Source organism: Glycine soja, chromosome 4, assembly GCF_004193775.1.
Source record: "Glycine soja cultivar W05 chromosome 4, ASM419377v2, whole genome shotgun sequence".
NCBI classification, from domain to species: domain Eukaryota; kingdom Viridiplantae; phylum Streptophyta; class Magnoliopsida; order Fabales; family Fabaceae; genus Glycine; species Glycine soja.
Window position 1 is genome coordinate 50,809,932 of NC_041005.1, and position 25,385 is coordinate 50,835,316.

Sequence of the window (25,385 nt, forward strand, 5' to 3'; positions counted from 1 at the left end):
CTGCACATCATCATCAAACCAAGGCATTTCATGCCTTTCGTGCTCCCTTCCTCACTTTCGCACCATATAGCATTGCTGTATTATTTATAACACATGCTTAAACAAAAAGGTATCAAATGGAGTTGTAGGCGTTTCAGGGACTTCTTGTTACATGTTGTGCGTTTTATTGTATGCTTTTCTGTAAGAAAATGAAAATAAACTTGTGTTAATGAAACTATAAGCGTAACAAATAAAAAAAAAATTAAGTTGAGAATGCTATCTGAAGGAAAGAAAGTAAACACATGTGAAGAAGAACCATTAATGCGACGTCGTTAACAAGGAGAGAGAAAAGATAAATAGCCTAACAGTTCTTCACCATATACCTCCATAACCTCAACAGCAACAACACATTTCTTGTGGTTATCTATTGGACAATGGAGGCATATACGTGCCAACATGCTAAGAAGAATGCTACAACCACTTATTCTGACTTCACCACTTAATCACTTAGAAATTAATGGACGATGAGGATGAGCATCGTTGGAGTAAAAGGATAAGATGTTGAGCTGTAACGATCGAGACTTACGTCAGATTATGATATATGATCAAGATTCCAGCTTGATGCAACTGATGAGATATGCTGTTTCTATGCACCGCAGTGCCTAGATGATTGGATGAAATTGTACATTCACAGCACAAGTACGTGTGCTTACCCTTATAATGGTTACAATGGGGGAGATGCAATGATGAAAAATTGATTCCATTTTTTCTCTCTTAAAGTTCTTTTCAGTTCATAAGTTTAAAACCAACAATTTCCCACTAGCAAATGGATTTTATTTATTCCATCCGTTAATTCTCCTTAAAATGAAATAATATGGCCTTGCATAATTCCCTATCTTGGATATTATAGTTAATTTCCATAGTTTCACGTGCTTTGATGTCCCAATTCAGACTAAAGGTAATCTACTGCTTCCGTTGTTTGTGCCTATACAAAAAGTTGAATATATTGTTCCTATCTGGGGTGTGAGAAATAATACTTTTAGGGTGTTTTAATATCTTTTATATTTTTTATTTTGTATTCTTTTGAAACACATTAGGCAGAAGATTTTATGTCTATCTCTCAAGGGGCAACACCAACTAATGTGTCAAAATATCCTAGGAAACTTTTAGTGTTCCAGCTTATAAATTTTTGGCTAAAAAGTGGTATAAGATAAAGAATCAGTCTTCAACACATGCATGTGCATCAAGGAACATGAATGTTTATTGTAAATGCTTAAATGTTTTTCTTTGCTAGCTGATAATGTTTATGCTTTTTGGTTGCTTCACTTTGTGTTAATGTGGAAGTATTTGAATTATATGCGAGTTAATATATATATATATATATATATAAAAAGTTGTTTACAAGAGAAACAAATTAAAAGACACTAGTAGTAACTCCTAAAGAGAACTATACTAGAAATAAGTTGCATAGAAAGGAGAGCCTGATGAGGAGAATATCAGGAAGTTAATAACTGAAATTTGTGATACCCTTATTACAAGAACAAGGGGGACTCCATTATCCGAATTTAGGCTTACAAGAAAATATCCCCCATAACAACCCTATATAAATGGAAACGATTTGGATTTTCATGCAAGCCTCTTAGAATCTAAACTGGTAAACTAATTAACAAACAATTTTGACAAACCCTATCTTCAAGATTACCAGATACAATAAAACACAATTTCCACGTGAGCATTAATTGTAAAATAAAACCAATATAACTTGAGAAACCATTCATCAACTCCCCACAAAATCCTAGCTAATAAATTAATTAAACAATAACGATACTTTTATAGAAAATGCATCTCACATACCATACAACATTTCATCACAACCACAATTTCCACTTGAACATCAACTGTAAAACCAATATAACCCGAGAAACCATTAATCAAATCCACGCAAAATCCTAGATATTTATATATAACATAGAACACAACATTTCATCACAAACATAAAGTCACATTATTTTATTCAATGCAACGGTGGAATACAACATACAACATAAGTATTACTCTGAAGATAGATTAACATCTAGTCTTGAGTAATGATAGACTTGCGAATTATGATAATATTATATTACAGTTAATATCAGGAATCATCTTCCACCACTCAAGGAAAAGGAAATTCGGTTTAAAATATTAGAGCCAGAATTAATGCTTCTTCTATTAACGCCATCTACAATACTAAAAGAAGATGATGGTATTGCTTTGAGAAAATTTTCAGTCTCCTCTGATGACAAATTGATTTTTTCCCATTGGTGCTTCTCCACAACGCTTATTCCTTCAAGTTCCATTGCCACGTCTTTCATGGTGGGTCTTTCCTCCCCTTTCAACCTTAAACAATGGTTTGCAATGTTAGCAACATCCATTAGTTGCTCAACATTTGCCTCATCTATTATGTGGCTGTCTACAATGTTAAGTAACCGACCCTCTTGCATTGAAGAATGGAAGTGCACTGCAAGATTTCTATGAGCCTCTGGCCTTTCAAAAGAGAGTGCCTTCTTTCCTGTCAGTAGTTCAACTAAGACAACTCCAAAGCTATAGACATCACTTTTCTCTGTTAACTGGCTTGAGTGGAAGTATTCTGGGTCAAGATACCCTAGTGTCCCCAGCACCAAAGTGGTTAACTGAGTTTGATCAAGAGGAATAATCCTTGAAGCTCCAAAATCAGAAACCTTTGCAGTGAGATTGTGATCAAGTAGTATGTTTGCAGTTTTCACATCTCTATGTATGATTGGTGCATTGGTAGCAGAATGCAAGTATGCCAGGGCCCTGGCAGTTTCTGTTGCTATTTGCAATCTTGTTTTCCATGTAAGTTTTAAAGATTGACCTTGATTGTGAAGATGCTTGATAACTGTTAAATAATTGTATTTTGATAGTAGAAAATTAGTCAAATATTGGCCAGAAATTAATTATTTAGCAGTTATTTGTGATTAAAAGTTAGAAAATTAATTAAATTAAATTTTTGGTTGCAGATATAAAAATTGGAGGTGTAACAAGCAAAAAGGGCAAAAAAATTGAAGAAAAGAAGAAAATTTAAAGAAGGCCCAAGCCAATACGCGCGTTGAGCGCAAGCGCGCGTCACGGGCTAAGCGGGCCAGGAAGTACACGCGCTAAGCGCGCCTACGAAGGTCCAAAGCCCACTTCAGCAGCTATAAATAGAGAGTCAGTCCAAGGGACAGAAACGACCACAGAACCCCCTCTCCTAGGGGTTTCATTTATTCTTACTTTCTTTCACCCCTCCTCTCATTGTAAAGCCCTCATGACCATGAGTGGCTAATACCCCTAGCTAGGGCCTGGCAGGCCTAAAAAGCCAATGATGTATGGAGAATTTCAAGAGTTATCAATAAAAAGAAGAATTCCCTCCAGGTTCTTTATTTATTTACCGTTCTTTCTTTTTACATCCTGTATCTCTGAACTTGCTTTCTGTTAGGGTTTAGTCCACTCGGGAGAGGGTAAAACCTAATTAGGGGTAAGGAATGAATACTTGAATCTGTTTTAAGGGTTAGGCCACTCGGGAGAGGGTAACGCTTAAGAGAACACTAAAAGGAGGAAATTATCGGGTTATCTTTTAGAGGGTTTTTCTTCCAGTATCTTTTATCTGCTTTTCTTTCTTGCTTATTCTGCATCTCGGACTTTGTTTCCTGTTAGTCTTTAGGCCACTCGGGAGAGGGTAAAGCCTAATTAGGGATAAGGAATGAATGCGTGAATCGGTTTTAAGGGTTAGGCCACTCGGGAGAGGGTAACGCTTAATAGAACAATTAAAGAAAGAAATTATTGGGTTAGCATGACTTAATGCCTCAATACCCTTGCTTTAGCAAAATATCTAGAATGTAATCTTAAAGCATCTTAGTTATTGAGTCTTCGCAAAGGGCATTTGGAAGATAGGTAATTAAGGTAGGCTTGTCATCATGAGGCATCAGGGGCAAGTAGATGGATAGATGTGGGGCATAATTAGTTCACTGGTATTGATAACAGACAAATCCAGAATCCATATATCTAGGCTAATTAGACTTGTCAGGTTTTAGCGATTTTAATATATAGATTTTAGTCCTTATTTTCATTGTCGGTTTTCCTTAGAAGTAGTTATTCCTTATTTTACTGTTGGGTTTTAGGAGTAAGTATTTAGATTTAGTAGATTTAGATCTTATTTATTTGAATTTCTTAGAAGTAGTTATCTTTATCGCAATTTAAATATTTTATCATATCTTATCTTTAAATTTTTTATCTTATCTTATCTATTATCTTTATCTTCTATTTTGATCTTTCAATCTTTTATCTTCGAATTTTATCTTTAAATATCTTATCTTTTCTTTTATCTTCTAATTTTATCTTTAAATATCTTATCTTTTCTTTACCTTATCTTCTATCTTCTATTTCAAATTCTTATCTCTTGCTTTTAAATTGGGTTTGCATTAATCTAAGTACAAACAAAGTCTTTGTGGATTCGACACTCGGACTTCCGAGAACTTTACTACTTGTAACGATTTGATACACTTGCCAACGAGTTAACAATGCTCGTAAACAGTACCATTGGGAACAAATTCATAAACAAGCAAGGGAACTTCTGTCTCTAAACAACATCCCAATAGTTTCACCACATTTCTATGGTTGATTTGAGAAAGCAATATCATCTCATTGATGAAATGCTCAACTTGGTTTGGGTTACTAATTCTGGACATTTTTATTGCTACAATTCTATTGTTAGATAATATTCCTTTGTAAACTGTTCCCTGGCCACCTTGGCCTAAGACCATGCTTTCATCGAAATTGTTGGTGGCCTGACTTAGTTCCTCCACTGTGAAGATTTTAGTCATTTCAGTTGACCCACTATATCTGACAACTTGTTGTAATAACAGGCCACCGTTTTGTTGAAAATATTGCTCTTTAAGTCTGATGAGATTTCTCTTCTTCGATGTCCAATACATATAAAAGGTTCCCCCAAGAAGTGTTAAGATACTTACACTCACAGCTGAACATAGACAAGTGGAAACAAAATTATTTCCTGTCTGCTCTTGATGACACGTGTGATAAAAAATTATTTTGTAACTTGAATTGTATGAAAATCGCCTCAAAATATGAATTTAGATTCACAAAACAGTATGTAATTTATATTATATATTCTTTATACAAATTAAATGCCTTTTAACGATATTTATTGTAATAGTAAATCTGTGGTTAATCTTGTATGAATGAATCTAGAATAGAATGTTTTGTAATTCTAACAGACAATAATATACTCACTCAAAGCAATTATGATTATGCGGCTACTGCTGACTTTGGGACGACATCCTGTTCCATTATTTTTTCCATCTCCTTCATATCCTTTTAGACAAGAACAACTGTAGATCCCTGGACTGTTGCTGCATATTGATCCCTCTGTACAGTTGTGGGTTTTCTCATTGCATTCATCAACGTCTAAAAGATAATTAGTTAGTTATAGTTTATGTTTTCACAATGAATGGGAAGTTTTGTTATCGAAAAAAATGAATAGGAAGTTTCAAAGAAAAAATGTTGAGCGTTGTTTATAATCTGTCATTAATGTTTTACACTTGATAATAATTACACAAATGAAGCAAAAAGTACTGGCCGATCTCAAAATAAGAAATAGTTTTAACACTCCCAATCTCAAAATAAATGACGTTTTAACATAATTAAATTTTAACCAACAGTTTAGATTTTTTTAATAAAAAAATAAATTTTTTATTTCAAATTTATCCCCGAATAAATAATTAATCAATAGTTTTTTCGATAGATTTTTTCTGATCGACCAAATTACCGAAGAATTTTTGTTCTTCAAAAATTCATTAAAAAATAATCTCTTTTATTTTTTTATTTTTATGCTTACCAATGGATTTGAACGGTTAGAAATCATAAATTTTTTATGCAGTGAGTAACTAATAAAGATAAATTAAAAAAATTATATACTCATTAAGTTATGTATTAATATTCTTAATTTTATAAAAGAAAGTTTAATTATCTCTTACTTTCAAATGAGTAGAATGGAGTACGTACGTACCTTGGCAACCATTAGAGAGGTAAGGGTTGCCCCGATAACCACTGTAGCATTTACAATGGTAACCAGGTCCCACCTCTGCGTCGCGACATTCACTATAGTTTGACTTACACAGATAACTTGAAGCATTCTTCATAGCATCTTGGCACGTGTGAGTCCCCACTGCCCAATCCGCAACAACAGGAAATTTGTTGTTAGTGCTAAGGTTGAAGATGTCTGTGATGTGGAACTTGTAGGCTCCGTCCTTAACCAGAAATGTATAACCACATGGATAGGACTCAAGTCTCTTGGTGTTATTTCTGCGGAAGATATTTGTAGAAGATTCATAGAAGAATTCTGATAGCCTTTGTTGTATTGGAGTCTCGCAACATAAGGTGCCAGAGCATGACTTGTCAGGTGCTGAGGCTGCAGGAGCGTACACAGACATGCATGCAATAGTAGGGTACAGTATTCCTGATGCATTTTCCAGATTATATACCAATCCAGCCGCGTCAGCACCAAACACAATTAACTTGTTTTGGTTGGATGATAGGTGAAAAGGTCCGAGATTCATTTCAATAACTGATTCCCCAGTTAGATTATTGATGAGGCAGTTTCTGGCTACTGGCAATGAAATGTTCAATTGGCCGTACTCGAGTGAGATGTCTAGCACGCTAATTTGATAAAAATTTTGCAAGAATGGGGTGGGTGGTGAAAGGTTTTGGTGGCAAGTGATGAGAAATGAGGTGTTGAGGGAACAAGCCTCCGTCATGCCGAAGGGAAAGGGAATGATAACGTTGCCACACTTTTGTTGGCAGTTTGGCTTTGACAAAGGTGGTTCAGTTTTAGTTGCTGCAATAAAGAACGCAACAAGTAGCAGCTGCAACAGCAGCTTTGAATATTGGACACCCATTTGCAGCTGCTTTTCTTTCAATTGTGTGCTCTTGTAACCTATAATTTACTTCGCAGAAGGACCGAAACAGAATATTAATGGTTGCTTCAGGAAGACTTTGGGGTCAATGCATGATAAGGTTCAATTGCGCCTTCCATTGATTTTCCTAAACTTCACTTTCTACACGTTGATTGAGTTAGCTAGAGGTCAAGTAATGATAAAACAATTTTTTAAAAAAAATTAATGGATTTAAAATTATTGGATATCAAAATTATAATTTAAGTTGTATATTGAAAACAGTACGTTAAGAAATTAATATATAAAACAGTATTATTAAAAATACAATAATTAAGAATTGTTAAGAACATTAAATATTATTTTTAAATTTTTTTTTCACTTTTAATTCATTAAAAATTATCCTTAAAATAATAGTTACTAAAACTGTTTAATCAATAGTGATAAAGTAGAAATAAAGGAAAAGAAAAAAAAAATCATTTTAATTTTTTTATACCCATTTTTTCTTTTCTTTTATGTGTTCTTTATTTCTCTCTTTCTTTGCATGACATACATTCTATCTTTCTTTTTGGTAAAAATTAGTGTTATACTTAATAAACTTAAAATTTAATTTTTCCCTCTCTTCTCTCCGTCTTCTCTTTTTTATTTTTTATTTCTTCTTATATTGTTATTCTTCACTCTTTTTTAATTCATGATAAATGTATATGTAAATTAATTAAAAATTAAGAGACATATAAGAATATAATTAATAAAAAAACAATTAATACGATCTTAAATTTTGCAAAATGATAAATAAGTAGAAATAAATTTTTTCCAAAAATCAAACAACAAAAAAGAAACTGTTGAGTATCTATTACATGTATCAAACATGACTTTCTCTATTTCAAAATGACTGATGTTGATATGCAATCCGCGTCTCCGATGACTTGCAAGTCATACACCTCGTTTCCACACTTGACTCTCCCATTGAACCCTCCAAAGCCATTCTTGCACTCTACACCTAATTTTGTTTTTGTCCACTCCTTTTTGTTTATTTTATTCTGCATTGTTATCTGATTTGAGCTTGCATAAGCCCAAAGTTAATTATCCTCTCTTCTTCAAAATCAAATTGGACTATCTTGAGCCCATTTTTTATTATAAAAAAACATCCAAAGTTGGTTCACCACTCTCTAGGCCTAGGGAAACCACCTTGCCTATAAATTTGCTCAACAATGAACAGAAAAGGGGCTACCAGGCTTCTGTGAAAACAGAGAAACAAAAGGCACACAAAGAAGCAAGAAAGTGGATTGCTCCTGAGGAGGAGGAGACCATGAACAAACAATCAGCAGTTGGTTCATCAAGAGCTCATCACCCTCTGTTTGCCGTTTTTTATTCTTGTGTTTTTATTTTTAGTAGCCTTCTTTTATTACTTTGCTTGTTTTGCTATGTTGGACTTTTTTCACCGGTGGGCTCGGCTCAACGTTTCTTCTATGTTCAATCGAATTAAGGGAACTGCGGGGTCACCCAGCATTTTTGCAGGTAAACTCAGCGATTTTCCAAAATACTCAAAATAGCCTTATGGATATTTTTGGTTACAAATAACATATTACTTTTTTCATTTTTGCAGTGTCTTTTTCTTTTTTTGTAAAATCGCACTCCCTTAATGTAAGTTGATTCCGTTAGTGTTACTTTGTGAGTGTTTGTTATCGTCGGTAGTGCACGTGCGTTATTTACATATATACGGTGAAGTTTGGTGGTTTTTCATCGTCGAAGAATAAATATGTATTAAAAAAATTCAAAACATACGGATTATCAATCTATATGTTTTGAATTTTTTTAAAATTATAATCTTTTTATACATTATTTTTTTTACAAAATTTGATAATTAAACAGATTTGATATTTAATTGAATGATGTATTTGGATGTTTATTAGAGTAATTGAAAATTAAACAAATATGATATTTAATTGAATGATGTATTTAAATGTTTATTACAAGTATTGATAATTAAATATATTTGGTATTTTTTTACATATGTAAATTTTTATTAAACCTATGATTTTTATTTACAATTTATATATGTAAACAAATTAATTATTAGATAAAAATTAATTATCACAAAATTTATTATGTAAATTTACATGTGCATTAATTATATATTAAAAATTTTAATATTATATATAACGACATTAATTATTTTGTAATATAATTAGTTTATTAGCTTGATTGATTAGAACATTGTGAAAAAAAAAATCATATGAATCTCTTACAGATTAACAATCTATAGGTCCAATAGAGATTACTAATCCGAGACTTATGGATTATCAATCTGTATTGGACTTACGGATTGTGAATTTGTGTTGACTTACTTATGCCCAGCAAAATTGCCGGTGCCTTAGCAGTTCCCTCGACTTAAATAACGCACCCCAAGAGACTCCAATAGCAGTCCAAGTTCAACTCACAGTGCCCTCTTCGCCTTTCAATTCAATCATGCATTATGTGTGCTCTTTTTTCATAGTCAATTATTTTTTCCCGTTCAACTTTTTATTTCCCATAAATACAGTTGACTCCTTTTCCCTAAGCTTTATTAAGAACGGAATTCAGTTTTCTTTTTCTTTTCTTAACTTGAAGAGAGTCCTATGTTAAGTTAAAGCAGATAATTGTGCAGCGGGTGACATTTTTAAGTTTTTTTTCCATAAATAGTACCATTGGAAATGAATTCATAAACAAGTAAGGGAGCTTTTGTCTCTAAACAACATCCCAATAACTTTCATCACATTATGATTTATTTGAGAAAACACAATTATATATCCTATTAGTGAATTGCTCAATATGATTTGTTTGACTGATCAAGGAATTTTTAATTGTCACAATTCGATTATCTCGCAATAGTCATTTGTACACTTTTCCTTAGAATTAGTTAAGGTTAATAGAATAGAAACGATTAAAAAAACCCTTAGGCAATCAAGTAAGTTAAATCGAGTTATACTTCCTCAAATAAACCATAAGAATGTGGTGAAGTTATTGCGATGCTGTTTAGAGACAAAAAACTTCCTTACTATTAATTTATTCCTAACGACACTATTTATGAAGGTTTTCAACATCAAGGTGAATTATTAAGAGTTTCGTGGAAAACAACATTGTAAATAGCCACAGGAACTGTTAGAGCCCTCAAAATAATAGCGGAAATTATTAAGAGAATGATAGATATTAATACATTGATCACAACCATGAAGTAGGTAAGGGTTTCCCTCGAAACCACTTTAGCAGTTACACCAATGAATGGTAGCATTTACTAGTACTGTTTTGTGCCCTACACGGATAACTTGAAACCTTCTTCATAGCTTCTTGGCACGTTTGGTTCTTCACTACCCAATCCATCCCAACGGGGAACGTTGTCTTGTCGAAGTTGACGAGGTCCGTGAGGAACGCGTGCCCGCACAAGTTGAAGTCGACCACGCTCCCTGAACCGTAGGAGAAACCCGACAAACCGCGCGGGATCGAAGTCTCGTAACAACCGGTGCCGGAACAAGACCCGTTCGTTTCGATGTCTTGGAGCCTGTTGCACAGGGACACGCATCCCGTGGTGTAGTTCCTTCCCTTTGAATCGATTCCCACCACTACTCCCAGCGTGTCGCACCCGATTACAGTAAACTTGTTTCGGTTCGAAGAGACTTGAAAAGTTGTTAGGTTTATGTCTTGGAATGTTTGGCTCACGAGTTTGCCTCTTTCAGCGTAGCAGTCGCTGGCTACTGGCCATGAAATCTGCAGCTCGCCGTTGAGTGAAATGTTTAGCACGCTTAGGTTGGTTTGTGGCAAGAAAAGGGTGTGTGATGAAGAAGATCGAGGTTCGGTTGCAGGAGACGAGAAATGAAGCGTCCAAGGAACAATCCTCAGTCATGCCGAATGGGAAGGGAATGGTGACCTAGCCACAGTTTGGCTTTGACATGGGTTGTGCTTTAGTTTCTGCAATAAGAAGCACAACAAGTAGCAGCTGCAGCTGCTTCGAGTGCACAGCCATGACTTTGTTTCTTAGGTTCTTGTGGTCCTGCCATTATTAGATGAATACAAATCTCAAGAGTCAAGATGATCTCTTATGGTACTACTGTAATGGTAGTTAGAGAGAGAGAGAGAGAGGTCAAAAGGATTGACTCTTCTACTGCATAGGAGGATCAATACAAACAAGGTCGCCCTACAAAGAATCTCAATATTTATGCTACTGAATTAATTAAGTGTTGTTGGTTTGGTTTTGATGGGTTTGTCATGTCTCTAACCTCCTGAGACTATTAATATGGTATTCCAATAAGTAAACCATTAGTCCATGTTGAAGACAGTTCCCAAGACTTATTTACGCCAATAGATTTAGCCTAAATTAATTTACTAACTAGCATTTTAACTAAGGAGGCGTTTGTTTGATGGGATCTTCTTTAATTTTTTTTATTTAATTTGCAACACTTTGAATCGTATCAATTTCTTTTAAATTCAATAAATGGTATCTTTATAAATAGCACTGGAAAAACTAGTAGGATGATGTTTTGGGAGAGAACAGCGTTGCTTAGTTGATAATGATATATCCATTCCTTCATTAGTGCATTGCCAAAAGGAAAAATCATTTTCAATAGTTATAATCTGAACAATGGTGGCAGAGCATTCAATGGTAGATCATTGTATTTGTCAATCCACTTCCTCAACACACATATAACCATTCTGAAAATAAGACAAAGCAACTTTACCACATGACTTCTAATGCAGAACTGAATAACAATGAACTAAAAGAACTTTATCGTAGCCACCACAATATATATATTGAATCTTCGAATTGATGAAGTGCCACCAAGGCACCAAGTAGCACTCTTCATCTACCATCCCATAACGGTGACATCACATCGTTGCAAATGGTGTCATCCTCATGCCCAGCACATGTAGTATAATGACAATTAGCATAGTCTGTTGTTTCTGTTCGACCTGATCTTTCACCAATCACATATTCTGTTGAATTTGATGCGGCATTAATCCATGTAGTTGTTGTTGTCATCATTCTAAGACTATCCAATTCCATTGCCACTTCCTTCATGGTAGGTCTTTCCTCACCTCTAAGCCTCAAGCACCATTGAGCAATGTTAGCAACTTCCTTCACCTGCTCACTATTTCCCTCACTCACACAATCCTCTACAATTTGGAACAAGCAATCATCCTTCACAGCTGAAAGGAAATACAAGGCTAAGTTTCTCTCTTCCTCTGGCATGTCAAAAGAAAGTGCCCTTCTTCCAGTTAGCAACTCCGCAAGCACGACACCGAAGCTATACACATCGCTTTTCTCAGTTAGTTGGCTGGTCTGAAAGTACTCAGGGTCAAGGTAGCCAAGAGTTCCCTGAACCAATGTTGTTAATTGACACTTGTCACGTGGAACCAATCTCGAGGTTCCAAAGTCAGAAACCTTAGCTGTGTATTTGTCATCCAACAGTATGTTAGTTGACTTAAAGTCCCTATGGATGACTGGTATGGAGGCAGCAGAATGCAAGTATGCAAGCACACCAGCCGTTTCTGCTGCTATTCTTAGACGTGTTACCCAGGGAAGTGTGGTGTTTTTGTTGTGAATGTGGTCAAAGAGGGTGCCATTGTTCACAAATTCATAAACCAGTAGTGGCATTTCTGTCTCTAGACAGCAACCTAGGAGTTTGACAACATTTCTGTGGTTGATTTGGGACAGTACAACCACTTCATTGATGAATTGTTCAATTTGGCTGTGGTCTACTAGTTTTGATTTCTTGATAGCAACAACTTTGTCATTTGGAAGTATTCCCCTATAAACCGTACCGTATCCTCCTCTGCCAATGATTCTGCTCTCATGAAAGTTTTCGGAGGCTTTCTTTAGCTCAGTTGCAGTGAAAATTTTGGCTCTCTCAGATGATCCTTCCATGTTCGCAATTTGCTGCTGCAACATTAAGCCACCATTTCTCTTAAAATATCTTGCTGTGAGTCTCACCATTTTTCTTTTACGGAACACATGGAATAGCCAGCCACTACCAATTAACAACAGCATAAGGCCTATGCCAGTGCCTACATTGACAAAGTTGCTTGTTGAATCAGTCATTAATTTTTCTCTGGTTTAAATATGTCATTCACAGATATCTTTCTATTGCTGATCCAAAAATACAGATATCTTTCTATGACTTTATTTTATAGGTGAGTTATCCCTTGAACTTCATTTTCTGTAGTAGATACTAATCATATTACACTTCATACTATTACTTGCAAACAAATGTCACCTCTATTACTAAGATGGGAGCTGTGAATCTATATTTTTTCTATAGAATAGATACTGACCTAGTTGCAAAAAAGTCAAAAGTTGTAGCTTAAAGAAAGCAAAAAGATAACACAATAGACTACACGTGAGGAGAAAAATCAACAATATTAGAGATCAAAAAAATGTTCGAACAGATCAAAGATCTTAAAAATAATGGAGCAAAACTCAGCATTTTTTTTCATGTCATCCTTTTGTTTTGGTATTTGTCTTGTTCATTTATTTGCACTTGGTGCTATTATGTAAACCAGAGAAATAACACGTACCTATCACAATCTGATTAACCACATGTGGTAGATTCGAGACACAGCCACTACCTCCTTTTCTGCCATCTCCCTCATAACTCTTGCTCTTGGGACAAGAGCAATTATAGCTCCCAGGTAGGTTAAGGCAAATATCTGAACAGTCATTTAGACTCGGATTGGCGCACTCATCAATATCTAGTAAAGAAACAAGCTAAAAACAGTTATTCATTTATCAACAAAAAAAAATTACAATTTAGTCTAATTACAACTTTGTGGAAACATAATCTGTACCTTGGCATCCACCATGAAGGTATGCATTTCCCACATAACCTTCTAAGCATCTGCAAAGGTACCCTGGTCCATTGTCAGAATCAATACATACACTATTTGCTTGGCAGGCATAACTAGTTAAATTCTTCTTAGCTTCTTGACATGTCTGATTTCCAACAGCCCAATCAAGCACTGTGGTAGCTGTTTTTGTCTTCTGAAGTTTGATGAAGTCATCCGTGGAGAACTTGAAAGAGTCCTCTTCAACCAAAAGAGAGTAGGCACAAGGAATATTCATATCACTATGCATCAAATTTGATCTCAGGACACGAGCTTGATATGCCAAAATGTTTTTTGGGATAGAGGTTTGGCAGAAACCAATGCCAAACCAGGATCCATTGGCTGAACTTTCTACACTACTACAAAGTGAAAAACACCCTCCAGCTGAGTAGTTTTTCCCAATTGTTGCATTGATGGTTGAAAGGGTGTCACATCCAATTCCAATGAACTTGTTCTGAGAGTATGAGAAGTGGAATGCTTGCAAAGTCATGAATGAATTTCCGGAATCCACTAGCACACCCTTTTCATCATAGCAAACATAAGCTACAGGGGATTTTATCCTCAAATGGCCATTCAACGACACCTCTAAAATCTCAATATTTTTTGTCACATTCCACAGAAATGGTTTGGGAGGGTTGTGACTTGTGTTACAAGCAACATAAAAGTTTCTGTTCAAGCAGCAGTTCTCAGTTGTACCAAAAGGATATGGAATGTTCACACTTCCACATTTATTTTGGCAGCTAGGACGAATTGTTTGCGACATTGCTGAGATCATTAATAGAAACCATGCAACTAGCACAACTTTTGTATCATCCCGTGATAAAATCATTGCTGCTTGCAATTCATCATCAAGAATTTTGAGATTAAGCAACTGCTGACATCGACATGAATTTTGAATCTCTCAAAGTTGAGGCTGTAGAAGTCAAGCTTCAATTGTTACTTTTTTTTAATAATTATTATTATAGTATATTGGATTTTTCTTTTGGTTCATGAGAATAAATATGGCTTTCACACCTTCTTAATTAGTGTAGCTAGGCTTCTATTGGACCTTAAAAAAAAAAAGAATAATTTGCTTTAGAGAACAACTACTATGTACTGTATGCATAATGTAGAATAATCGTTGTTGTGGAGTCAAGCTCATTTATAGCGGGTATACCGGTTAATTAACGCATTAAAGATAACTTGTGTATTAGTGATTTGAGAAAGTTTGTGCCAAGGTTTTACAGTATATTTGTAAAAGACTAAAGTGGTGGGCAAGGGGCGAAATCTTTATCTAAGGATGTACTTTCGGGGTCAGTAAAGGTCATTAGAGAACTTAAAAAACTTTTGGTGATATGGTAAAGGCAATGTTGAAGCTTCTATATTGACCGTAGAGGCGTAGACCGTAGTCCTATGAAATTTACAAGGCCGTTTCGATGAGCGGCCATTGAACTAGAAAGAAAGAAAAAAAATAATAGTAATTCTAGGATTCCAAATTGTTTATGTAATTGGACGTCAGTTCTTTCTTTTCTTTTTATCACGGGTAATCGGGCAATTCAGTTGCTTTTCATAGACCTCGGTCCAATGCAAGAGAGAAGAATGTTTGGACTGGGCATAAAATAATAGACATGTGGGCATTTTTTTCTCTTTTGACAGCTACAAACCATTCCTGTAGAATCCTAAACACAAAAAATAGACTTGTGGGCATAAAAAATAGACATCTGGAATCCTACATACACAAAAAAATATGTTTTGCTTAAGAAAAGAAATGGTTGAGAATACCTTAATAACATGTCAATTTCTAAATGTTAGAGACTTGAAATATGCAATGTGTTTATAAGTTTCAACCCATAATACATAGTTAAGTTTAATATTTATACAATGCAAATTCTAATTAAAAATAACCCCTACAAACTTTTTCTTATAACTTCCAAAACTTTTTTCCAATAACTTGTATCTTTATTTTTAATATCCACTATTGATAGCGTTTGTCTTGGATATCCACTTTTGTTGCTTTTTCTAGTCTTTAATTACACTCTCTACATCTTCATTTTCTAGCCATTTTTCGACTGAGTCAAAACAATGTAGGTGTTAACTACAAGCCCTTCACGTTGAAGCGCGGTTTTTCGATCGTCTATTGGATCCTCTAGAAGCAAAATTAGCTTTCGGTGTAATCGCTCGCATAATAGTATGCAAAAGCTGATTGAGTTTTACCCTATATGTACTATATGTGTTTTGATCCGTGTACATTTTCTACACTTTCTTCCTCGGTCTGATTGCCTACCAAACCAAAATCGAATCAGTAAACTATCAACCTACACATATATTAACCTACTAAATAATATCAAAATCCGTTTTCCCCAACATTCATGTTTTTCTTTGTCATAACTTCGTAAATGGAGTAGCACTACCCATCATTGACAACTTTGTAATGCTTCTTCAACATTTGTTTTGGAAAGGGTTGCAGAAGGCATGAAAGGTTTTCAAAGGAAAGGGTTGCAGAGGCCATTTGATTTGTCTTTTGCCTCAATTTCATGAATCTTTAGCACCATTCTATCCATGTAAAATATGTGGTTGATTTGCTCAAACAAAATCATAACCGAACATAATCTTACCCCCATATAAACCATTTTGATTCCTCCTACTTATCATAAAGAACAAAAAATCACGGCTCCTCACCATTGCATCTGACCCACCTTGCCTGTGAACGTATCTGCTCCTTGCCAAGCCATTCACCAAAACTCACCAAAACTATACTATCTACATTAATTCTTCTAACTCAGTGGCGGAATGTTATGATTTTTGTCGCATTTATTAAAGGTGTGGGTTTTGCTGGTTCTGAAGAGCAGCTTGGAAAATTCGTTAATTACTTCAAGTCTACAACAAATAAACATAAATTTCACTTTAATTAATTAGGTGGTTCAACTCACAAAACACAGCCACGATCGCATGACCAGAGAAAAAACCATTTATATGTTCTGCAAAATGAGCTTAAATACTAGTTATAAAAAGTTAGTTTATTAAATTATAAATATTTGGTATAATTAATTGTTGAGATTAAAATAGTTGAAAAATATAAAATATAAAAAAATAATAAAATTATGATTTATTTAAGACTTAAATATATTTTTGATTCCTAATATATATCAACTTTTTACATTTGATCCCTAATAAATTTTTCCTTTAAATTGAGGTTTGAATATTTGTAAAAATTTTCCGAAGTCCCTGTCGTTAATCCAAAATCGTTATCTGTCAATGTGTCTACTAACCGGTCACGTGTCGTGTCACATGTACCCGTTACCTAAGTGGAATTACACGTAGAATTATAAAAAAAAAACGAAGTCATTTGGATCTAGGTTAAAAAATACTTGGGACTTCCCAAAATAACTCAATTCAGTTTCCACGCCATGGTCCTCCGGTGGAGTCCAATTCGGAGTAGCGCAATGCGTCATTGCTAACGTTGAGCAACAGTTTTCAGAATTGACACCCACCAACAATCATCTCCTCCCTTAATGTTTATTGTGTCGTCATCTCTCTCCCAACCCCATCACCACGATGACGCGGGCCGCCACGTGACCTCCCTACATCATACCACACCATCATCACCAGAGAAGAAATTTGGACCTAACTCAACCCTAAAAGCTAGCTCATAGAGTGAGGGTTGCCCTCATTTTATATGTTCTATCTTGACATTATCTCTAGTCAATGTGAGACTTGGGTTTTTTTTTTCTAATTCACCCCCTCACGCCCAACACTCTTTGGGCTTTGTGTGTGGTCCTTTTGAATGGATGTAAGATAGGCTCTGATATCAAGAAGAAATCTGGGTCTAATTCAACCCTAAAAGCTAGCTCATAGAGTGAGGGTTGCCCTCACCTTATATGCTCTATCTTGATACTATCTCTAATCAATGTGGGACTTGGGTTTTTTTTCTTTTCTAATTCACCCCCTCACGCCCAGCACTCTTTGGTGGACTCGGTGTGTGGTCCTTTTGAATGGATCTGGGATAGGCTCTGATACCAAGAAGAAATTTGGGCCTAACTCAATCCTAAAAGTTAGCTTATAGAGCGAGAGTTGCCCTCACCTTATATGTTCTATCTTGACACTATCTCTAGTCAATGTGGAACTTGGGTTTTTTTTTTTTTTAATTACCAGATCTACCAAATCCACGCCCAAAACCATCACTCATCACCAAATCCAAACAAAACATCATCAAAACCACTACCCCGCATCGCAACCACCTTCACGGCTCCACCCATACCCAAAATCCTACGAGCTACCCTCCTTGACTCATCAGTGTGGGCCTTCCTTGAATCCTCAAATCCTTAACCACAACGCTCAAAAGCCCACCCACGTAGGGGAGGAGGGGAGAATGGGGGTGGGGGAGGAATGCAGAGTTGGGGGTAGTGGTTGTGCTGGGGAAAAGGTGGAGAGAGGGCATTGGGAAAGGGAGAGAGAGAGAAAGAGAGAAGAAGAAGAAGAAGAAGCACAGTGGAATCGCATGTGGCATAGAAAAAAGATGAATCGCGTCAGTTAATTAGTTTTTTTTTTCTTTTAACCTAAATTCAAATGACTTCGCATTACTTTTTTAAAAATTAAAAAAAAAAAACTTTTTCCATGTAAGCACATGGCATCACACGTCGCATCTTAACGTGTCCAGTTAATAATCACATAAATAGTTAATGAATTCCGACAAAATTTTTAAAATATTAAGGATCTGATTCAAAGGAAAAATTTATTAGGGACCAAACAAAAAAACAGATATATATTAGGGACCAAAAATATATTTAAACCTTTATTTTAAAAAAGTAACTATGAAATTAGATCAATATATTGAGAATAAAAATGAAAAAAAAATATAAAAAATTAGAAGTTAACATTTAAAAAAAAATATTTCAAGTAGCATTTTAAAAAATGTTAAAAACTACTAAAAAAACTTATTTATTAAATAGTCAAATAAGTTTTTCAATTAATAAAAAAAAATTAAAATTAATTGAAATATTTTAACGAACCAGAACCATTATGTTTCATAGTCATGTTGCATATCATTTTCTTGAAAAAGGTAGACATGATGGAGGCATATGTAAAACTGTAACAATGATCTTTGACGCTTGTACAACCTATGGGCCATATAGAGAAAAGGCAGTATGTTGAATCTTGTACAACCTATGTATGGGCCATATAGAAAAAAGGCAGTATGTTCCCAATTGGTGATATCACTTTTATCTTTTCTTTACAATTATTGTACATAATAACTACTGTATATGGAATGTGGTCCAGGGAAAGTATGATTGTTTTCCATGCATTTTCATGTTAAAAAGGAAGGGGGGGGCTTCAGAGGAGGGGGTCCCCTACGTACAGCCCCTTCCAAATTAATCCAAACCATAGTGGTGTTTGGCCTTATTAGTCGTGTTCTCATCCTCCTCTAGCACGGTCGTTCAATGGGTATGCATATATATGACCCCTCATGGATCATGTCATTGGTGTTTATATTTGCATATTTTGGCTTTTTGATTCCTCAATTTCCATTTACTGATAAATAAATAAAAACAGGTGAAAATTGCAGAGAAAAACAAAGATAATTATTTTAAGGTGTATGGAATCCTTGAATTGAGAATGAAATATCATCCTCCAAAAACAAAGACTGAATTCGAGAAAGAATTTTTGTGTACACAGTAATAAGATTAAAACTTAAGCTATCCAAACCTCCGGCCTTGCTTTGAATTCGTAGTCACACATGCATTGTAAACTTTTGCTGAGAGATTTATAGTTTGTCCTTGAAAATATCTAAATGTATACCCTATTTTAGGTGAAGAGAAATTAAAACAAAGATAAAAACAAGAAAAAAAGTAATAGATATAATAAATGATATGAAAAAAAGAGATATTTTTTTAAAAAAATATGGTGAAAATGAAATGAAAGATAAAATAGGTCTATATTTATAATAACCCTTTGTCCTTCTATGTCGAGCTTAAAAATAAAGCAATAAAAATAGAGTGCCAATAAAGGTCCATCCCAAAATAGGGTATACGGAAAAAAGAAAGGGATATGAAGAAAATATATAAAAAAAAAAGTAATAAATGTAATAAAAAAATGATAAAGATAGAAAGAAAAAAGTTTTAAAAAATTAAAATATATTTTTGGTTTCTTATCTTCTTACTAGAATTAGTTTTGATTCTCTATCTCAATACTTATTTTGGTTCTTTATTATTTTTCAAAATTGGGTAAATAATGTTGCACTTTCAAAATAGTGGTTTTTTAATATAAAAAAATGATAAATAATTTTGAACCTTATTTTTTTTACTGATTTAAAACAAGAAAATTATCTCATTAAATTTACCAACATGAAAATTATAGGTCACAAGTACTGTTCAAACCGAAAAAGACTACAAATATGATAAAAAAAAAATTGTGTGTATAAAAGTCAGTTCCACAAGTAACTTGAAAAGAATCTATATTAATTTATTAGTTTTATAATTGTTCATAAGACTTACCTTTCACGTGTTTTTCAACATGTGTTGGGGTCTTTTTTGTTATTAGTTGGGTTTCATAATTTTTTGGTAGAGAATTTCATATAACAAATTTCACATATTTAACTATTCAAAAAAGGTTAAAAATCTTGTCACAAAATAAAAAGATCACCGTTTCAAAATGAAAATAATGATTTGAGAGATAACGAAGTAAAATGAATATTTTAAAAAATAAGGATTAAAATAAATTTTAGTGAAAAGATTAGAGAAAAAGTATAATAAAAGAGAAAATGTGTGAGAATTTGTGTTTGTTGATCAAAATATTACATGATATTAATATTGCATAGTTTACGTTGAGTTTGGTTGGCTAGAAATAAAACGGATAGTGCAAATAGGTGTGATAAAAATAATGTTATAGTTATTTGGTGTCACTGAAATAAAGTGAAAAAATTTGAAAAAAAAAATGGGACTCTCTTCTCATTTTTACTTTACTTTTCATCTATTTTTACTCGCATATTTATCTTTTCTCTTATTCTTTTAAAAACGAACATTTTTATTTTTATTATGTACTCCTCACCTATTTTTATTAACATGTTCTATTTCCTTTCATTCTTTGTTCTTTTCTTCTTACTGAACGGACAATTACATGTAACTTAATTATTGCTTGATTTGCTAGCTAGATATAGAAAAAAAATCTGGAGTGACTTTACGTCAACAATTTCCCTAGCAGAATATGTCATTTTACTATTTTAGTACGTAAATGCATTGATCTTTCAATCAATCAGCCATTCAGCCTTGCTCCTATGTCCTATTCCCGTCCCGTTATTCTTTCGGCCCTTCCTCAGTCCAAAAAAGGTGAAAGTACGGAAAAGGTGGATAGGGTTTGAGATTGGCAGCAAAGTGTCTGCTTGCAGTGGTTTTTTCAGTCTCTCAGAATGCATGAAGACAGACACATTTTGGCGTACTATAATGGAATATAATAATTTTCACGCATTGGTAAATGGTGACCGACTATCGAATATACTCCATATATGACTCAAATCAAGATTTTTTTCATATATGCACACTCTCTCTTCATATATTTTTTAATATACATTAGTTTTTAATTTTTTTTTTTTAAGACTATAAGAGAGATTATCAAAAAGGATCTCGAAATTAATGGTTTGGATAGAAGTATGGTACTTAATAGAACATTATGACAGAAGTTGATCCATGTAGCCGACCCCACCTAGTGGGATAAAGCGTTGTTGTTGTTGTTGTAGTTTTTAATTTTATTTCTTATTTATGCTTGTTTTCTAATGGTAGTTGGAAGTCAAGTTTGATCATCCCGATTTTAGTAAGTAATTATTTTTTTAATTTAAAATTTTATAAAATATAAATATTATATTATATAAAATTTTGTTTAATTAATGTCAAAATTACTTATTTATTTAATTAAATTTTATAATTTTGTTTTTAATTTTTTTAAAGAAAAATATATAGATAAAGAAAATAAAAAAAATTGAATAAAATTAGAATACAAGTTTTTAGTTACATTGTATGTAATTTTATAGTTAAATTTATGTGTTGTTGATACTTTTTTTGTTATGTTCATGGGATTTAAAAATAAAAAAATTAGTTAGTAGTATTAAAACAAATTAAAAAACACAATGAAAAAATAATTGATACATTTATCTTATACAATAGACATAAAATTTCAAAATATAATAACTGAGATGATAGTTGAGAATAATGAAACATATTAAAAAATACAATTATAACGCAAATATGACAAAACTAATGATGATCTGAAATATGTTGTACAGGATACATGTCTTCTTCTATTTGGATCACTTGTTTGTTAAAAATAGCCAAAATTTCTATTGTGCAAAATCGTTTCCAATAGTTAGATTGTGCTAACACCTTTAGCGCGTCTTTATCATTTTTCAATTCTGTTATTTCATATTCAATAAATTTTTTGAATACTTAGCATGACCTGATTGTCGAAAAGAACAATCGTCTAACCAATTTTGATTCGTGAATTCCATGAGGAACCCCTATAGGTGCAACTTGCTTAATTAAATGTTTGAGTTTGTCTATGCTACATCCCAAAGGAATATCAAATCTTATTGGATTTGTTTTAGTAAAGGAGTAATCCAAAAATTCACATTGACGTGGTATGTTTCACTTCCCGTTGTAATACATAATTGCATCATGAATAGGAGTGATAGTTGATTGAAGCAGGTTGAGTGTAGCATCTGATGTTCTAATGATGGTACATAATAATTCTATAGGGCCAACAACGAGCATTGCTCATTGCACATTAACATTGTGTAAACATCATCATTTTTTAATGGTAGAGATTGAAAAAAATATTGCTGACCTACACCTATGAATGGTTAGAATCCACTAATTGATTGTTGGTTAGTTGAAAGGTGTTGTGCATTCTACGCTTGAGTGTATCAAAAGAACAGTCATTAAGAACTCACATTGGTGTTGGAGTGGGACTTTAAAAATAAACACCAGTTTGATTGTGTAAGATTGATCCATTTGAAAAAATGACGGTTAATATGGAGTTAGCAATGGTCTGGCTGCTTGTTTATCCCCAAAATAACATAGTAATAAGATTGAATTTGGTTTATGAAGGTATAATGTGTGAAATTATGTGTTTGTATTAAGTGAGTTTTGTGTTATTTATAGTTGTATGAATATTTTGTCATGTTGATGTGTATTGGAATCCAATGTTTCTTTGTCTGTAGTAACTGATGTAGTAGATGTCCATTACAATTTCAGAGTAAAAAAAAGAGATGATGAGTTATCAATTTCATATCAGTTATGTTAGTGAGACATTTAATTTTTTTTAGAGACTAATGCAAATTGTCGAGTGTTGTCAATTTGAACAATGATTTTATCACGTAACTAATACAGCAGATGTTCATGATGATTTTCAGGGTGAAAAAAGATATTGAGTTATTCATCTCATGTCACTTTTGCTTAAGAGACATTTAATTTTTTATAGACCAATGCAAATTGCAGAGTGTTGTCAATTTGGACTGTGATTTTTCTTATGTAATTAATGCAGCAGACGTCCATGATGATTTTCAGAGTGAAAAAAGAGATTATAAGTTGTCAATTTCATGTCAATTTTGCTGGTGAGACATTTAATTTTTAGAGATGTGTGCAAATTGCAGAGTGTTGTCAATTTGGAGCAGTAATTTGATCCTTGTAATTAAGTCGTTAGACGTCCATGATGATTTTCAGAGTGAAAAAAGAGATTATGAATTTTCCATTTCATATCAGTTTTGTCGGTGAGACATTTAATTTTCGGACACGGTGTAATGTAAATTGCAAAGTGTTGTGAATTTAGACAGTTATGTTACCATGTCACCTATCGTAGTAAGTGGGTAAACTGAAAATTGCTAATTTAAATTTAAAGAAAAAAATTATTTCAATACGTAAAGTGATAACTGAGCACGAACATAAGACACTACATGAAAAGCTCAAAGCAGAAATAATTAAGGCATGAATGATCAGTAGCTTACCAATCTCGTTTGAATATTGTTTCATGAGATGGAGACATGTTACTTCCTTCGAGCCCGGAAGAGGAGTCAGTACCGCTATCATGATTTTTGATCCAATAAATCTCATATTCATCTGATAAGTCCTCATGATCAAGATTAGAGGTTGAGCCATGTTGGTTGGTTGATGGATTATTATTGTGACAGATCTTATTGCAACATGGTCATAACAGAAACAATTGTCTTAATATAACTTTATCTTAAGTTTTTCCTTAGTCAAGTGTGATTCTATAAGTATTTTATTAATAATACAGTATAATGTTCTTCTATAAATACATTGTTAAACAAAAAGTCTTATCATTTTTAATTAAATCTAATAACATAAACAAAATAATTATATTTATAAATATAATTATATCAATAATAACTATATTACAACATTTAGATTTAAAAAAATATTCACCTAAAAATATGTTAAGTTAATTAAATAATAAAAGAAAAATAATTATATTTAATAATATCTTTTTCTTATTAAAAAATTATAAAATTTAATTAAATAAAAAAGTTATTTTAAAATTAATTAAATAAAATTTTATATAATATAATATTTATATTTTATAAAAAATTTAATTTTAAAAAAATGGCAACTTAAGGAAGTCGGCCGACTTCCAACTACAATTAGAAAACAAGTGTAGACTGGAAATAAAACTAAAACTGGAAATAAAACTAAAAGCCAGTGTATATTGGAAAATATATGAAGAAAGAGTGTGCATATACCCAAAAAAAAAAACCCTCTAATCAATCTTGAGCGGGCTTGAAATCTGTGGCTTCTAAAACTAGCACATTAATTTTGAGCCCTATCCTTCAAATAAATTAAATTGTGGTATAAGGGGATGCTTTGTGGATGTTGTAGGTAATGAATTTAAGGCAATTTTAGAATAACTAAACTACTTGTAAATACGAATTATAACATTTAAATCATCATTACGTGACCGAGATAAATCAAGAACACGTATCTAAATTCATACTAGATCATTCATAATGATTGTTTAGATAATAGGGAGATTAGAAAAAAATATTCAGAGAGATACTATCCTTAATCCAGAGAGTGAGTACGTGTACGTTAATAACTATATATGTCCAAACTACTTAACAGAAAAACATATTATTAACTTGATGTAAAATTTGTTTTTTTATTGATAAATGTTAATTATTATTATTATTATTATTATTATTAAGTTTTATTAGAGAAAGAATTTGAACTTGTGATTTTTTTTTCTTTTTTCTTCTCCTTTCAGCATTAGATTTTATGTAAAGGTAATTAGGACTTCTTATTTCTCGAGAAAAGGAGGAGAGGGGATATGATACATTAACCAATGAATTGATATAACTACTAAATAATAATTTAAATAATATTTTAATTATTGAATAATATTAACCTACGTACGTATATATATATATATATATATATATATATATATATATATATATATATATATATATAATGTTAAGTTTATACTACGTGACTAGTTTCAATCCAGCGAATATGTGGGTTAAGAAACATGAAAGATAAAGGCCAATAGATATGCATGTAAAGTGACATAAAAAGTAAAGGTTTTGAAGTAGTAGAACAACATCAAAGAGTTATAATTCAGTTGGTTAAA

The 25,385-nt window shown here is 33.0% G+C and overlaps 1 protein-coding gene and 1 pseudogene across 1 annotated transcript; both read right to left on the bottom strand.

Annotated features, from left to right (window-relative positions):
• Window positions 1-1,960: 1,960 nt before the first annotated feature.
• LOC114410917 lies at window positions 1,961-14,735 on the bottom strand. The gene is made up of 8 exons (XM_028374814.1): window positions 13,743-14,735; window positions 13,473-13,646; window positions 11,761-12,962; window positions 10,236-10,667; window positions 6,041-6,971; window positions 5,266-5,439; window positions 4,541-4,993; window positions 1,961-2,869 (listed from the first exon to the last, which is right to left on the bottom strand). Exons 1-8 carry the CDS (start codon window positions 14,605-14,607, stop codon window positions 2,118-2,120), a joined length of 4,983 nt encoding a protein of 1,660 aa, XP_028230615.1. The 5' UTR covers window positions 14,608-14,735; the 3' UTR covers window positions 1,961-2,117.
• LOC114410374 lies at window positions 10,173-10,942 on the bottom strand (annotated as a pseudogene).
• Window positions 14,736-25,385: the final 10,650 nt, after the last annotated feature.

What these genes read in the sequence shown, in the direction of transcription:
- LOC114410917 (XM_028374814.1), bottom strand. Translation starts at nt 14,607, where the DNA reads ATGATTTTATCACGGGATGATACAAAAGTTGTGCTAGTTGCATGGTTT. An exon ending in GGTTAATCAGATTGTGATAG is followed by an intron (nt 12,963 to 13,472) that starts GTACGTGTTATT and finishes TTGTCAATGTAG; the next exon opens with GCACTGGCATAGGCCTTATG. An exon ending in CACCGTTATGGGATGGTAGA is followed by an intron (nt 10,668 to 11,760) that starts TGAAGAGTGCTA and finishes GGCGAGCTGCAG; the next exon opens with ATTTCATGGCCAGTAGCCAG.